The sequence below is a fragment of the Penicillium arizonense genome (assembly GCF_001773325.1).
Source record: "Penicillium arizonense strain CBS 141311 chromosome Unknown PENARI_contig002, whole genome shotgun sequence".
NCBI lineage: Eukaryota > Fungi > Ascomycota > Eurotiomycetes > Eurotiales > Aspergillaceae > Penicillium > Penicillium arizonense.
The window spans coordinates 2,245,875-2,262,297 of NW_019173279.1; the positions used below are offsets into that span (position 1 = coordinate 2,245,875).

At 50.2% G+C, this 16,423-nt stretch overlaps 5 protein-coding genes across 5 annotated transcripts; 1 reads left to right on the top strand and 4 right to left on the bottom strand.

Annotated features, from left to right (window-relative positions):
• Nucleotides 1-755: 755 nt before the first annotated feature.
• PENARI_c002G08056 (uncharacterized protein) lies at nucleotides 756-2,858 on the bottom strand (the record flags this gene model as incomplete). The annotated part of the gene is made up of 4 exons (XM_022627698.1): nucleotides 756-1,763; nucleotides 1,814-2,653; nucleotides 2,732-2,788; nucleotides 2,850-2,858. The coding sequence occupies 4 exons, from the start codon at nucleotides 2,856-2,858 to the stop codon at nucleotides 756-758; spliced, it is 1,914 nt and encodes a 637-aa protein (XP_022492289.1).
• Nucleotides 2,859-3,429: 571 nt separating this feature from the next.
• Nucleotides 3,430-5,014, top strand: PENARI_c002G07140 (ubiquinol--cytochrome-c reductase subunit 2; the record flags this gene model as incomplete). The annotated part of the gene is made up of 4 exons (XM_022627621.1): nucleotides 3,430-3,669; nucleotides 3,741-3,915; nucleotides 4,003-4,862; nucleotides 4,919-5,014. The coding sequence occupies 4 exons, from the start codon at nucleotides 3,430-3,432 to the stop codon at nucleotides 5,012-5,014; spliced, it is 1,371 nt and encodes a 456-aa protein (XP_022492816.1).
• A 964-nt stretch (nucleotides 5,015-5,978) lies between these two features.
• On the bottom strand, nucleotides 5,979-7,809 carry PENARI_c002G02476 (uncharacterized protein; the record flags this gene model as incomplete). The annotated part of the gene is made up of 2 exons (XM_022627310.1): nucleotides 5,979-7,656; nucleotides 7,712-7,809. 2 exons carry the CDS (start codon nucleotides 7,807-7,809, stop codon nucleotides 5,979-5,981), a joined length of 1,776 nt encoding a protein of 591 aa, XP_022492207.1.
• A 3,515-nt stretch (nucleotides 7,810-11,324) lies between these two features.
• On the bottom strand, nucleotides 11,325-12,521 carry PENARI_c002G06660 (putative mitochondrial DNA replication protein (Yhm2); the record flags this gene model as incomplete). Its single annotated transcript, XM_022627579.1, has 4 exons — nucleotides 11,325-11,379; nucleotides 11,474-12,146; nucleotides 12,251-12,347; nucleotides 12,402-12,521. 4 exons carry the CDS (start codon nucleotides 12,519-12,521, stop codon nucleotides 11,325-11,327), a joined length of 945 nt encoding a protein of 314 aa, XP_022492567.1.
• A 788-nt stretch (nucleotides 12,522-13,309) lies between these two features.
• cit1 (citrate (Si)-synthase CIT1) lies at nucleotides 13,310-14,943 on the bottom strand (the record flags this gene model as incomplete). Its single annotated transcript, XM_022627502.1, has 5 exons — nucleotides 13,310-14,416; nucleotides 14,472-14,519; nucleotides 14,581-14,665; nucleotides 14,718-14,782; nucleotides 14,836-14,943. The coding sequence occupies 5 exons, from the start codon at nucleotides 14,941-14,943 to the stop codon at nucleotides 13,310-13,312; spliced, it is 1,413 nt and encodes a 470-aa protein (XP_022492211.1).
• Between the last annotated feature and the right edge of the window lie 1,480 nt (nucleotides 14,944-16,423).

The following is a 16,423-nucleotide window of genomic DNA, read 5'->3' on the forward strand; positions in this document are numbered from 1 at the left end:
GAAGGCTGGTGTGAGAATTAGAGCTCGAGAAGCTGGTCAAGATTCGCGTCAGAGGATTCCATTCATGTTTAAAGCGGAAACAAGGTAAGATATACAGTAGAAACCTTGCAGGGATTGGGCAGCCACCGGCGTCGCGCCAGCGTCATTGTGGTTTGCAGAGCTTGGCAACAGCCCAGTGGCTTGACACCAATGAATAGGGCTGACGTGGATGCATACCTTGATCTGATGGCACTTCTTGCTTTCACTCTTGTAACTGGTGATATGCTATTGTTTACGTAGGGGACTGGTTGGTTTTATGTTAAATCTTTATGCGCCACTTGCTGCTGTAAGTCCCATTATTAGGTCGCACCTTTGTATCGCTATTAATATACCTCTTTGTCTATCTCGGCTGCCTGCGTTTTGTACAAGCCCTGTCCTGACGCTAGTCTCGTATATCCTTGGCTATGATTCACGTGAAGACATGACGACAACCTGCCGATCGCCGTGAAACCTTTCTACGGAAGATTTGGCCGGAGATGGGCCACTCAGGTATGCCATACAATGCGGTAGTGTCTCCAAACGCACGGGCGTTTCGATCCGACTCTCTGTCTAGGTAAGGGTTCATCCCCCCCAAACTCAAAATGCGCCAAATTACGCCATGTCTACGAATCACCATTCGAGCAAGTGAGAAGAATTGTATAAAATCGTCGCTCATGCGCCTGTACAAGATGTATGCAACTCCACGTCCCTCCATGTATCCGTCATATCAATACAGATCAATAATCGCGGAAGACAGCCACCATGTCATCCAAACGCGAGACTTCCGCCAGCAGTAAGGCTTCTTTGGCCTTCCAGTTGCGGAGATGCTCTAGTTCAGCCTCAGACAGAAACTCCTCCTCGTGGCCCTTGACATCAGTTCGCTCCGTCTTCTCGAGGAAATCCCTCTCGCGCTCGCGTTCGAACTTGATGCGCTGCAGGCACCGTGACATGGCCTTGTATGTGTCTTCCAAAATGCTGCTGCAGACTCGGTCTGGGTCATAGTACCACAGGTAGATGGTCTTGGAGGGCTGTCGCTGCGCGTCACGCGGCACTTCTTGCAAGTCCACGAAACCGCCGGTTTGCATACTGGCAAGGGTCTGACGCAAATCCTTGAATGGTAGCAGACTGATTTCTTGGAGTCGCTTTTCATCTAATCTACCCTTCGCATGGAGAACACGGATCACTCGCAGGGCTACATCGCCGTACCGCGACTCGATCATTCGCTCCAGTTCTAGGTGGCGCAGCTTGCGAGCCAGGCCACGAAATGCGATTCTCCAGGTGTCGAGTCCACCGATATTGTGTTTTGTGGTGAGGTTGAAGGGGGCTTGTGAGAGGTAACTAAGGTGCTGATCAATCTGATAGGCACGATTCTGCTCTGTCGACTCGTCTTCGTAGTCATCGCCATTAACGCCATTTGTCTCATCCTCTAATGGTCGTTTCCGTCGGTTCGACGCAGATGTGGGATTCATTGGACCAATACATCCTGCGAGGTCGAGTTGCGGATCAACGTCGTTGACAATGGCACTTAGCTGAATCGGAGCAGAATATTGTTCTCCTTCCTCTCCTTCCCGAGGAATCTCGTAGGTCTCTCGGCAGCGGGGCGTTTGGTATTCAATGCGACGAAGAAGGCAGTCGTAGATTTCGAGTGAGGCGGGAGGTGCACATTGTCTAGCAAGTTCGAGGAATTGCGCGTTCCGAAGAGCCACATCAAGTTTCTCGTAGTTCACTCGAACGATGAGATTAGACTATGGGATGTTAGTTGCTGTATACCCCGGAGCAAAATGCAAAAACTTACATCCATCGGAGAGGAGTCAATGCCATCTTCATCTTCTGACCAATCATTTCCCTCGTCGTCTTCTTCGTCCTCTGCATGATCCCGGTTGACGCCGTTGGTACCATTCTGCGCGTTATTCGAGCCCGAAGCACTGCCAAACTTCCTTTTCACACCTTGAGGAAGACCATTGAACATGAGACCCCGGGAAAGATCTCCTTCCGTTCGTTCCTTGACCATGCTCTTTGCCTTCTCCTCAATCTCGGCCTGTTGCTGCTTGCCCTTCATTTGTTTGACGTCTGGCCGGGAAGAAATAATCCGATGGGCATCAAGCCAGTTATCATTGGGGCTCTGGAAATGTGCTTCTCGCACCCGGTGAATGTATCCGTGGGATGCAAGGCTCTTGAGTGTGGGGTGAAGTCGCGCCGGCTTTTGGCTCACAACGTGATTGCCGTTGGGTTCACCGGCCTTTTCCTCATGGTCCCCATTTGTCTCTGGCTGTTCTTCATCATGGTCGACCCCATTGGTGAGGGGTTGGCTTGGTTGAAGTTGGGGAAGAGTCTCGAGGTGGGTGATCGAGGTGTGGCCGAGGAACATAATAGCTTCCAATACCTGGGCAGCATATTCTCCCAATCGACTCTCCACATGCTGGAGGATCTTTCCCGACCGCACGAGGGAGTATGCGGCTTGCGGGTTGGCTTCATAGTAGGTGTTACCGTCATCGAGGGAGGTGAAGTGGTAAACGAGGTGGTGTTGAATCATAGCCGAGATTCCATGGTGCAATTGACGATCAGTCAGTCGAGAATAGAACTTTAACCGGGGGAGTGTAAGTCGTTCATAGCGCTGGAGGACGGTGAAAATGCGCTACAAATAGACCAGTTAGTTCTCTACCCCGCTGTCGCGATTAATTATACAGCCTGAGGGTCTGTACAAAGCACTCACCGCGAAGAGTTCTCCAAAATTGTCCTCTATCAAAAGCATACAAAGCTCGGAAGAGCACTGTGCAATCAAAGTCAGTCATAGCTCCGGATAAGGTGGGACAGACTCATATGTCGCATACCTGGGTCATCATGACGGGCTAAAGAAAAAAAATCGCCAGCCTCGAATCCTCGAGAGCAGGGTCACCGCGCAAGGTTCATGGAGTAGCTCCGAGATCTGCAGGTCCCAAAACCGACGAACGTAATGAGATGCAGGTCTCTCGGTCTCCACGTTCTTTTGCCTTTTTTTTGCTTATCGGCTCGATTGCGGTTCACGTGATATGCAGATCAGGTGATCCGTGTATGGGATTTCAACGACAGGTGGGAGAACAATGTTCGAGCAATGGAGGCCACAAATTGATCTGGACTCTTCGGACACTGTTCAGATCGTAATCATCGTAGCGTTATACTCTTTTATCCCTTTTATATACTGCCGAACAAAAGTAACTCCGGTTCCGTCCGACTCGTCACTCCAGCCAATCAGAGCCTGAGTAATCAACAGTCCGGGATCTTGAAGCTTTTCGTGACCTCCAAACTGCCTCTTCCCTCCTGCTCTCTCCGCATCCCGCCTCCCTCCCCGCCTCAATTGCCCCCCTTTACAAACCCAATTCGGGTTTCTATCTCTTCTTCTTCCCTTTGCATATCTTTTCGGCACAAGCGACGATGCTGTCGCGGTCTTCCCTCAGCCGAAATGCGCCGCGTGCGCTCGCCGCTGGCCGTCGGTCCATGGCCTCGGCTGCCAACCCTGCTTTCCAGTACGATGTCACCGAGGCCTCCGGTGTGAAGGTTGCCAACCGTGAGGTTGAGGGCCCTACCGGTACCCTGGCCCTGGTCGCGAAGGCTGGCTCCCGTTACCAGCCCTTCCCTGGTTTCTCCGATGCTCTCGAGCGTTTCGCCTTCAAGGTCCGTCCCATACCATCAATTGGACCATCTCAGCTGCCATCCGGGATACTAATCATGCAATTAATCGACAGACTACCCTCAAGCGCTCCGCACTGCGGATCACCCGGGAGACTGAACTGCTGGGCGGTGAAATCTCATCGACACACTCGCGCGAAAACCTCGTCCTCCGCACCAAGTTCCTTGCCAAGGATCTCCCCTACTTCACAGAGTTGCTGGCTGAGGTTGCCGGTCAGACTAAGTTCGCTGGTGAGTTTGGTCCCTTTTGATGATTGGTGGTAGATTGCGCAAATATAGGAACATCTTTTTCTGACTTGAAGCTCTCGATGATATCAGACCACGAGTTGAACGAGGTTGTCAGCAAGCTCCTCAAGTACAAGCAGCAGATCGTCCACTCCAACCCGGAGACTGTTGCGATTGATGCCGCCCACGGCGTTGCCTTCCACCGCGGTCTGGGTGCCTCCATCACCCCCTCCCAGACTTCTCCTTTCGAGAAGTACGTCTCCGGCGATGCCCTGGCCGAGTTCGCCCAGAACGCCTATGCCAAGTCCAACGTTGCTCTCGTCGCCAGCGGCCCCAACTCCGCTGAGCTCTCCAAGTGGGTTGGTCAGTTCTTCAAGGACCTCCCCACCGGCAACGCCTCCAGCCAATACAAGGTTCTGCCTACCGTGGCCACCCAGTACTTCGGTGGTGAGCAGCGCATTGCCTCCAAGACCGGCAACGCTGTCGTGATCGCCTTCCCCGGCTCCAGCGCCTTCAGTACCGCCGGCTACAAGCCCGAGGCTTCCGTTCTTGCTGCCCTCCTTGGCGGCGAGTCCACCATCAAGTGGACCCCAGGCTTCTCTCTTCTGTCCCAGGCCACCAAGGGCTTCTCTCAGCTCCGCGTCAACACTGAGAACAACGCCTACTCCGATGCCGGTCTGTTCACCGTTACCCTGTCCGGCCAGGCCGACCAGGTTGGTGCCGCCAGCAAGAATGTCGTCGATGCCCTCAAGAAGGCCGCCGCCGGTGAGGTTGCCAGCGAGGACATCAAGAAGGCCGTTGCCCTCGCCAAGTTCCGCGCTCTGGAGTCCGTCCAGACCCTCGAGACCGGTCTTGAGGCCACCGGCTCCGGCCTCGTCCACGGCAACAAGCCCTACCAGATCAACGAGATTGCCCAGGCTCTCGAGAAAGTCTCCGAGCAGCAGGTCAAGGAGGTATGTTATTCGTCTATTCCCGCTTGGTTGAAATCGTTACTAACAACTATCTACAGGTCGCCAAAACCTTCCTGTCTGGCAAGGCCACCCTCGTCAGCGTCGGTGATGTCTTCCAGCTTCCTTACGCCGAGGACCTCGGTCTGACCGTTTAAAATCCTTGTATACAATATACCGTAGAGAGGGGAAAATCTGTTCCCTTCATTCTGGATTGATGTGACCACTTGTGCCTAGATTCATTGCCGATATCTCCTTTGTTCTTTGATGGTGTAGTTGACTGTAATACAATTGTACCTTATCCTTTGATTCGTTTCTCTGCCTAGACATGAACTCTCGTTTATTTCATTATGGCTTGTGTTTGAAATATGCCTAATGTCGAGTATCAGTCTTTCATGTCTGAGAAGTATATCGATATTCACCTCCCTGGCATACCTAAGTCGATACCCAATGCATAAATATATAGGTGATCTGCGATTCAGCGTGTCTAACTATAGCCGGAGTGACAATGTGCAGTCTGAAAAATGCTAGGATCAGCTGAGTCTGATATAACAAAGTCCTGGTAAGTGCTTCCTCAATACATATACGAGCTCTATCTAACAATTAACAAAGGAACAGGCAATTGAAAAGACCTCGTCAGTGGTGCCAACAAAATGCAATTCCTATGAGGTAGGCCAGAAGGAACAAAAAACAAAAAGATATGACAAGAGTGGGATTCGAACCCACGCCCCTTTCGAGACACGGAGATAGTTATGAAACCATCGGGATCAGGTTGACCTGAACCGTGCGCCTTAGACCAACTCGGCCATCTTGCCTTGGGATGTGAAAATTCGGAGATTAATTGCGTTCATTAGTGGCTGGCACATATCATGCATGAAAACTAAAATGAAGTTGAATGGCCAACCTCCCCCAGCAATAATATTAGCTGTTGCTACTGGTTTTACTATTCGTCAGCTTCTAAATCTTGTACACTTCTTGTACACGGCGTCGACGGATAAAGAGTATATAAATGTATGAGGAGACATTCCATAGCGGGGGATGTATTCACATGAGGATCTGCTAGATACGCTACATTATAGTAAGTGATATCATATTTCGGCACTTTTCTAAGTTTAACAGTACTTAAAGATCCACCGGCAAACACCCATACACCGTCCTCCACGTATTATTAGTCTGATTGTACTCGTTCCACGAGAATCCGAAGAATAATTGATCATATCTCTGGCTGCACTTCTCTAAATCCTCTTCCGTCATCCCAGGCGGATAACCATCTCGTGGCCGGAAGACACCAAGTGGTTTGATGCGAGCCTCTTGTGGGACGAGCACTTCTGTTGTCCTGGCTTCAAGTTCCGGAGGCGTGGAGTATGGACCTGCAACCGGAAAGGTGAATGGAGTACTCGGTTTGGTAGTGTCTCCACTGTCGAGTTGATGTTCGGGCGTATCATTTGCTTTTGCGGTCACAGGGCTGCTCGTGCTCTGGGCTTGGTCAATTGACGTCCCGTTCTTCTCTTCTATCATTACGATTGCTTCGATCAGCACGATCCCTTGATCGCGGTTATGAAGTCCCAATACCCGATGCGCTCGACGAAGCATTGCTAGAGCTGTACGTCGAATTGAAGGGTCGCGACACCTGACGCATGTAAAAAACAGTGGAAGACCCACGCTGATCTCGAAGGTAAAGGGCGGCTGGCTGCCATCAAATCGCGCTGATCCTTTCAAGGCTATGCTGGATTGCTCGATCATGTTTTGAAAATTTGGGGTATAAATGTCGGTTGTGATTCGCGATGGTGACACGCAGACTCCGAGGATGACGAATAACATTTCGTAGTAAGCGAGAAGAAGAGCACAGGTGCCGAGTTGGTCATTTGTGCGTAGAGATGCCATCAATCTTGTAAAAGCAGTATGCCAGCTTTGTAGCTTGTCTGAGAGGGTTCTTTGTCGGGTCATCAATGTCTGAGATATACGACAGGCATGTGATTGCTCCAGGTCTTGTTCGCAGACTCGTTCGAACATATGGATTTCTGCAGATAGGAGAACAATGGCTTCCCGGGCCGACCTGAGAGAGACAAAGTTGACCTCCTGCGTAGATTCACTTTCTGATTCTCGTAACAATACGCTCGTTTGATCCGCTAGGTTGTGGAGGGTGACTGCTCCTAGTCGGACGAATATAGGAACAATTGTCTCTTCCAATAATGAAGCTTCAGTTGATGTTAAAGTCCCGCAATCCATTCGGTTTCGTATTGCTTGAATGAGGTGTACGCCTTGGTTAAAGAGATGTAATGACTCCTCCAGATCTCCTAGGAGGGCCTCAACGCAGATAAACAAGACACATGTAATGAGTCCAGTAAATACCCCGACGCCACCACGCTCAATCCCTTGACGAACGGCAGATACTGAGCGTGAATACCAACTCAAAGCATCTCGTTGGTTCTGATTGAGTCTGCGGGGGTGGTCACGGCGCAGAGGGGCAAGATCCGGGCCTGGATCAGGAGTTTCGAATAGTGAACTTATCGAGATCATGGCATCCCACACCGCGGGTTCACTTCGGCAAACCTGTGGAACAATAGTGCGCCAGAAATCAACATCCAATTCGCCACCAATCGACGTTGCGGTGTGTTGGAAGTAGTAGGCGAAAGCGCGGCGTTCTCGCCATACTGTGTTTGGTGATAATGAAAGAGGATTCTCGGAAATGAATAATGAAGTCGTGCGAGAACTTGCACTTCCGTAGTCACACTTGCGGCCTGTACTGGTGCATCGGAGGCAACTAGGCTTTTCTTCTCCGCATTTGACTCTCCGGATTCTATGGTGGGATGAGCATCACATGATCTGTCTTAAAAAGAGAAGAGCATACTGACTTGCAGGTTTTGCAACCCAATTTAGATCTTGAGGTTGAGGCCCTGGTTGAGGCCCTGGTTGAGCTACCCCTCGGGCGGCCTGACGAGCGAACGGGCATATCGAACCGACTCAAAAAGAAGAAAAAAAAGGTACGGCTTTAGATTCTTCAATATAGGTACCAGTGGAGACGCGCCCAGGTGAGTGTAGCGGGATCTGCCTTTGATAGCCTGTCGTTATTTAGGGGCGTGGCGAGCTTGTGTAAGCTGATCATTCAGTTCGTGGGGACTATTATCGCATTGTCTAATGACGCCGGTATTTTGGCAGCCAGACAAAATTGAGAGATATGTTCTGCTAACACTCATCAAATGTCAATGGGATATAAGCAATTGCAGGGTTGTAGACGAAACATCTGTATCATGTGACACATCTTACAATTTGGTATGTTGGGGCTGAATCCAATCTAGACTAGCGCGCGTTTTAATGGGGTTCTGCTCTATACATATACCGGAAGCACTGAGTTCGACTTGAGTATCTGTGTGACATTACGTTGTAGTTGGGAATGAACGCATATGTATATGGGCAGTGATCTGGCATTTGTTGTCTTCTTACTACTCGGGCTACCTAATTATTGTCCCCGAATATATATATTTCGCCTGAGTAACGGAATGAATCACCTAAGTGAACACTGTTAGCAATGACCTGTTTAGATCCATCGAATTAAACGAAAAGAAAAAGCAGATTACAAGAGGACCCCACTATATCCAACATATTGACAAGCAAAGCAATTATAGAAATAATCAAAATTATACCTTAGTTTTGAAAGGTGGCGTTTCTGGCTCATGTAGTCAAGGCTAGTAGCATTCCTCATCAAACAGGCAAGATGGCCGAGTTGGTCTAAGGCGCACGGTTCAGGTCAACCTGATCCCGATGGTTTCATAACTATCTCCGTGTCTCGAAAGGGGCGTGGGTTCGAATCCCACTCTTGTCATTTCTTTTTGTTTTTGCTTTACCAAACCTATCTATCTACAGTATGTGCTTCTTCTCTCTCTTATAAACATCAAGTATGTGTATTGGCTCTTCAAAAAGAGCTCCCCGGTGGAGGAACACATACAATCCTTGAAATCGGGGTTCTATAAAGTTGCTATGCCCCAATTTTTTCCCCTTTCATATTTAAATGAACAGAAAGTCCCATTCTGATTCCTAGGCAATACGGCCACTTATTTCTATCAGTTTATTATTTCCTATAGAGGACTGTGATTGGTTAGACTTGTAGGTGGATGGATTGCATGAGATCAGACCATCCAAATCTGCCTTGACGCATGTCAGATTGGCTGGCAAGGATGTAGCTAGTAGACTTCGCTTCTGCCACAACTGGCGCCGTTGCTTTATGTTCTCCAACCGGCCCTATAACGGTGAATGGGGCAAGGTCATATGAGCAACGCTATCCAACTACTCGTTCAATGCGCCTTCATTGGGCCTCGCTTCAGGCAAAGTGCCCGGGTCGCAGGCAGTTAGTTTGGCTCCACTTATAGACCTGGATGTGCACGTAAAGTGAACAGTCCGGATATATAAAGATAATCCAGAACGCAGCGTATGCATTGGAGAAACCTCGGCCACTGAAATCGCGACTTGAAGGGTAACAAGAAGGACGAGAAGACGCATTGTCAAGATTTACGGGGATATCAATGTAAGGTGAGTCTTGTTTGAAAATATGCGGAAGGCTTTGAAGGGTTGATAAAATAGCAAGGAACTATATGATCAGTCACCTCGCTATATATTATACGCTACTAAAAAGCAAGGAGATATTGGACTCAGCAGCATGTTACACCAACTTCTGTATGCATGGCTGCTGATCCTTCAACTCCACGCACATACAGGATTAAGTGTGCAAACCGATACCGAGGCACCCATAGGTGGAAAACTCGGCAAACAGATAATAGGGACTTGCAGCTGCATGTATGATGTGACGGTTGCATTATGTAGGGAGACACCGATATGCTAATGTAACACTTGGCACTCCTGAGCCGCGCTGCTGCCGGTAACTTAATATAGGATGAGAATCATCAAATATCTCAGATACAACTGATGTGTCACGGGAGGGTAGGAGCTATAGGAATGCAAAGAATATCCATATCAGCCAATAGAAGTTAGCCCTGTACAGCACAGCCGTCGTCATGTAATAGAGGAGGTAAATGAAGGTGAATGACGACAGAGGAAAAAGGAGCAGGGGATGAGCTTGCATCGATCCACGTCTTCAGATCGTTCGATCTCTTGCATGAGTGTGGGTTTATTCCGAATATGGCGAATACGGCGAATATGACTATGACAAGACGAGAGTCATGCTTTTTTTTTTTTCAGATGATGGTAAAACCGAGGTTGTTTCCTTCATTGGTTTGTCCAATGATATCGAATAACATAACTTGGGTCATTGTTTCGACAATGTCCATATGACCCCCAAACTCAGCGTCAACCACCAAAAGAAAAAGAAAAATGAACGAACAGACGAACGAGTGATCTGTCTATACGAAAGAAGAAAAAAGCAAGAAAGAATACATAGAAAAAGTAATGGAAAATAGGTGACATATCGTACGGATAGGCCTAGCTAGCCATAGATGTTAAACCAAAACAAAAAAGAAATGACAAGAGTGGGATTCGAACCCACGCCTACAAACGTAGATCAGGAAACTGCTGTAACAGTTGGGAGTTAAGGTGGACCTTAACCTGACGCCTTAGACCAACTCGGCCATCTTGCCTGTTCAATGAGAAATGTTACCATCTTTGACTACATGAGCGAGAACATAGGAGGACAACCCAAATACTCTCCACACATGTTTGGCATGTGCAACAATCACACAGGCCGACACCCGGGTTCAGCCTAGCAACTACTACGTATAACCGACGAACAAACGGACAGATAGGTATACTCCTATTTGACTATAATTAAACCCTACAGTATAGTATATCCATAAGCCGAGGTCAAATCAGCGGGTAGATGTTACTATAAACAAGCGGCCGTCGCGGCCCGCCATAAATGTAACCCGCAAATGTCAGCCGAAACGGCTGTTGCATCATGTCGTGATTTAGTACCGAACGTTCGGATTGAATATTCTCAAATGTATGATCACAGTTACTACCTCCGGTCGTCCATTGAAGAGAAAAGAGAAGTTGTCAGGCAGGTACACTACCGAAAGAGCCGATTTACGCACCGACATCGGATATTGTGCTCTTTTGTCCGGGGGTGGATATTTTTCAGTTGCAAGGCGGGGGTATTAGCCGTCGTCGGAGTTAGACTGTCGGAAGGGTTGAAGTGTATCAGCGGAAATTTGTTATTGTGTTCATTGGGCTAGTATGGGATGGTTATTGCTCCTGCGATCGGAATTGTGTTCCCGAGGTTCAATGTTGAGATGGGTTGATATGGATCTTGAATAGATGGCTGTGGATAGACTACAGAATCCAACTGCTACACAAGTTGACGAGGATTTGTATCGTAATAGAAAGCCGCAAATGTATTCAATGGGTATCGGGTCTGTCCACGGTCCAGACAAATTATAAAATAGTAAGAGGTGGCATCTAAACTAAAGACATCTCCATTCCAAAGACCACTGCACGGCAGAAGGGTATCTCAAACCTTCTCTAGTGCTTAGCGGTGACAGTGTCGCCAGTCAGTTTCTCGACTGCTTCCTTAGCCCTGTTCGGTGAAACGGAATGATTAGCCCGAGGTCTCACATGAAAAGGTGGATCGATGACGACAGGGGAAAATCCGGAGGAAGTAAACAACTTACATGTCACCAAGAGCCACCATGCAGACGGTCTGCCAGATACCGAGACCGATACGGGGAGCTACACCACGGTAGAGACCGCGGATGCCGTTGTTGTCGTAGATGTAGCGGAAGGTCTTGCCGACGGTCAGGTTCTTAGGGCGGTTGGGGTCGGGGGTCTTGCTCTGCATCTCGACACGGATAACCTCGATGGGCTGGTTCCAGGCGGAGAGACCACCACCGAGACTGGATGCCAAGATCTTTTCAAAGGCCGACAGCTTAGTGCCTTCCTCCTTGTTAGCGACCTTGCGGATAGCCGACTCAGCCAGACGCGAGAGACCGAAGCGGGAACCCCAGTTGGTGGTCTGGCGGATAGCAACAGCGTTGACACCACGATTGATACCGCGGATGCCCTCCTTGCGGTAGATATCCATGAAGGTCGCGAAGGTGCCGGGAGGCTTAGCGCCAGTGGCGGCCATCTTGTGCTTGGTGATTTCGACCGTCTTCATGCAGGTACAGAAACCCATGGTAGCGTAGGCCTGAGCGACACCACCAGCCATACCACCGCTGATACCGGAGACGAAGTCGTTGGCACCGAGGGCGCGGGCCTGGTACTCGGCCTCGGAGGCGACGAACAGGAGAACCGCACCCTTGGTGGATGCCTCAATCCAGGCCCACGGAATGAGTCCCTGATAGTCTAAAACAAATCCAACGTCAGCTACATGTTACACATGCAAGGTCCCACCAAGGGCGCTAAGTGCGCACGTCGGGGGAAAATGGAAGGTCGGGTATATGACTTACAACCGAGGATGCCGCCACGGCCCCAAATCCGACCCATAGCGCCTGCGAAGCTGTCGCCCCGGTTTGCGGCCATGGTTGTCTTGATCACCTCCAGCGGCTGGGGGATGGTCAGCTACCTTGATTCATTGTTAGAATATCGAGTATGGCGTACCTGTCCCAACGATGTGACCTCAAACAAGTTCAATCCTGCGCCCAGCAACAGATTGCTGAACTTGACGGGCTTCTTCTCGAGCTTAGGGGCCGAGGCCGCGGATGGAATTGCGGTAGACATTCTAGGATGAGGATGCGCTGAAAGGGGCCCTGACCAAGGGATGTAGGGGGCTTCGTGCGTTGGGGGGAAAGAGAAACAAGTAGTTGGAAAAGTCCAAGATGGAGGAGTGTAAGAGAGGAAAGAGGAGAGAGAGAGCCAAATGTCTTATAGGGGAATCAGCAAGGTCGGGTAACTAAGCTGGGGACAGCTGGTACCAGGTACATCGTGATCTTCAATAGTTCCACTCATGCCAGTGGGTACTCGGTACCTCACATACCAGCACCGGAGCAATCCCTATCCTTGGCAATTTGGAACTGTCCGTTTCTCGGCGCAAAACAATATTTTCTATTTCCTACGGATATCGTTGTATCTGAAGTTCTATATCCTACAATCGGCAGTATAGCTATAATTCGGTGTCTATGTTCTCCCCTAGCAACGCATACAGGTGGGGTTAGTCTGATGGTTGAGGGCTGTCCCGTCCCAACAATCCCGCACGTGCTCGATTCAACACAGGTAGCCGTCAGACCGTTTGATATCTACGCTGTACCTACTATCCCCGATAAAAAAGCATTAAGGCATCCATGTACATCAGCTCTTTAGGCCAATTTACCCGCGCAGATACGAATATACTACAAAGATCGTGGTTTTGACATGGAAGCTCTGTTACAAGGCCCGCTCGAACCGATCAAGTCCCTATCATACATAAAATAACCCAAGACTATCTCGGTCACACAAAGGAAATAATACAAATGTCTATCGGGTCCTTAGTCCCCCAATATTATACCGAAGAAAAACGAATCATGACGCGCTTAGAGCTTGGCACCGACCAGCTTGGCGTAGGCATCAGTGCTGAAGGACTTGGGGCGCTCAATGGGCATACCAAGAGCACGGTCGATGATCAGCTGGGGCAGGACACCAATGGCACGGGACACACCAAACAGGACGGTGTAGTAGTTAGCCTCGGTCAGACCGTAGTACTGGAGGAGGACACCGGAGTGGGCATCGACGTTGGGGTAAGGGTTCTTGGTCTTGCCGTGCTCAGTGAGGACACCGGGAGCGATCTTGTAGACCTGGCTGACCAGCTTGAACAGAGGGTCATCGGGCAGCTTGCGGAGAGCAAACTCGCGCTGGGAGACGTAACGGGGGTCAGTCTTACGGAGGACGGCGTGGCCGTAACCGGGGACGACCTGGCCGTTGTTCAGGGTGGTCCAGAGGTAGTCCTTGATGGACTCGTCACTGATGTCGTTGCCGACGGCCTGCTTCATCTTGGTGATCCAGTTAAGGACCTCCTGGTTAGCGAGACCGTGGAGGGGACCGGCGAGACCCTGGAGACCAGCGGAGAGGGAGAGCATGGGGGAGCTCAGGGCGGAGCCGACCAGGTGAGTGGTGTGGGCAGAGACGTTACCACCCTCGTGGTCGGAGTGGATGGTCAGGTAAAGACGCATCAACTCAACGAAGTCCTTGTTACCACCGAAGCCGAGCTGGTTGGCCAAGTTGAAGGAGTAATCCTTGTCCTTCTGGACCGGGGCGACCTTGCCATCCTTGAAGACGTTGCGGTAGATGCGGGAGGCAATGGTGGGCAGCTTGGCGATGAGGTCCATGGAGTCCTCGAAGGTGTAGGTCCAGTACTCCTTCTTGTTAACACCCTTGGCGTAGGCCTTGGCGAAGGCAGACTCGTGCTCAAGAGCAGTGACAGCCAGAGAGAACTGGGCCATGGGGTGGAGGTCGTTAGGGCAGCGGTCGATGAGCTCCTCAACGAACTTGGGGACATCGGAACGAGCGGCCCACTCGGCAGACAGGTCGCGGACCTGCTGCTCGGAGGGGATCTCGCCGGTCAACAGAAGCCAGAAGAGACCCTCGGGCAGGGGCTCCTCACCACCGGGAGCCTTGGGCAGGAGCTTCTGGCACTCGGGGATCTAGGGATAACAGTAAGCATGTGGAAGGTCGATGTTCAGACCGAGGATCACCTACGGTGTAGCCACGGAAACGGATACCCTCCTCAGAGTCGAGAACGGAACCCTATAAAAAAACCTCAGGTTAGCTGCGTCATCACCTAGGGGGGCCAAGTTGTTGAGCTTACCTCCCAGACGAGGGACTTGATGCCACGGGCACCACCGTAGGCCTGGTCGAGGGTAACCTCACCAATGACGGTGCTACCGTACTCCCTGATGCGATTGTCAGCTCTGCGGTTTCGGATAGGGACAGCGCGTCACATACTTGCGGAGCTTCTTAACCTTCTCGATCTCGGCAGGGAGCTTGTCGGCGAAGGTGTCCTTCAGGGACTAGATGATAGCATGTTAGCATTGATCCGAAGCTTCCTTGGTGGATATCGTACCTTGGCCTTAGCGGAAGAGTAGCAGCGCACGCCATTGAAGGCAGTGGACTGCACGGGCTTCGCAATGGAAGACCGGAGAGCGGCAGTGCCGATTCTGAGAGAAGCCATTTTTGAAATAAAATGAGAAAAAAAAAGATGGGGGAGGAGGGGGGGAGATATGGACACAAAGCCTGGGGAGAAAAAGAAGGAAGAAGGGAAAGTCTGGGAGAAGCTCTTTTGCGGCCCTGCAATTTTCTCGGTATTTTCCATCTGGCCGTATTACAGCCGGTACGGTCACAGTCCCACTCGGGACGCCGTGGAAGGGAACCTCACCACGTAATTTTCCCCCAACGGTACGGGCTCGGGCTGCCGGCAGATCAGCTTCGGTTTCTTTATACGAAAAACGGAGCTACGTGTCTTATCATGCCATGTATTAGATCTTGACACGAGTGTATACAATGTCTATATAAAGTATGAATTATCAGACTATGATGCTATGTGTATGTATCCGCTTTCGTCCCAGAGATCCGGAGTGACGGGGCGGTACGGGGGTAATACCATCCCTGAAGGCAGTGACGTCGGCAAGTCGCCATCCATTGTGCCGCCTGTCCGTGTAAACCCCTCGGTATAAAGTGCTCTTATCAGATTGGTGTGTATAGGTACGGGGTACAACTGCACCTGATGCCGCCATGACCTCTCTTACTTCCTATTCTACCCTATGCTCTCCGATTTCTTAAATGGTTCACCGAGGTCGGAAGCTTCGGGCGGGAGCAAGGGGCAGAATAGGGGGCACGTTCTGGGTAGGATATTCCTCGGCTCAGTTTGAATGTCATTCCGACAGTTTCAAGAATGTAGTTGGTTTTCATTTCAATATCACATATATCTGATCGTAGTGAAGGAGATATTGATAATGATCATTGCAATAGCATGCGAATATCGTCATGAAATACTGAAGATCCCAGATATGGCGTCAGTTCGCAAAGTACGGAGCAAATCAGACTCAAATCAATATTGAAGAGAGATTCATCAATGCTCAATTACGTATCTTGTTGGGGCCAGACATCATTCAGATCTATTAGCACGTGATGTCAGCTCCGGTCGGTCACATATACCAAATATGCTGAAATTGTTATCACGTGACCCTTCTCATTCAGGTCTAGCTCCCGCAGATTCTGCCACCCTTCTTCCCCTTTGATGCCCTTCGCATTCCTTCGCTTTCTAACTCTCATCTCTCTATTCCATCGACTCTTCGATCTCAGTCCATCCCTTGAACTCCGTAAAACCCTCTGGTTTCTCCCTGGATCTCACTACGACACTAGGCTGTACATCCCCCGTACTCTCGTACTCGGCCAGGCAGCCTTCCCTGGACACAATATCGCTAGGCTGTATTCAGCTGTAGGCGGCTGTTCTCTGCTCGACAGTGAATGCGCTCGTGGAGTCTGTAGTGAAGAATCGCAAGTCACCAAGGACCCTAAAATATCTGCTTTTCAAGGGATTTTCCGCAGTAGCTGGAATCATCTCTTCTCTCGATAGGCCTGGGCCAGAATTTCTTTTCTCTCTTCGTCTCTCTCTTTTTGCGACTTCGTTCTCTCGCAATAGTTCATCAGCG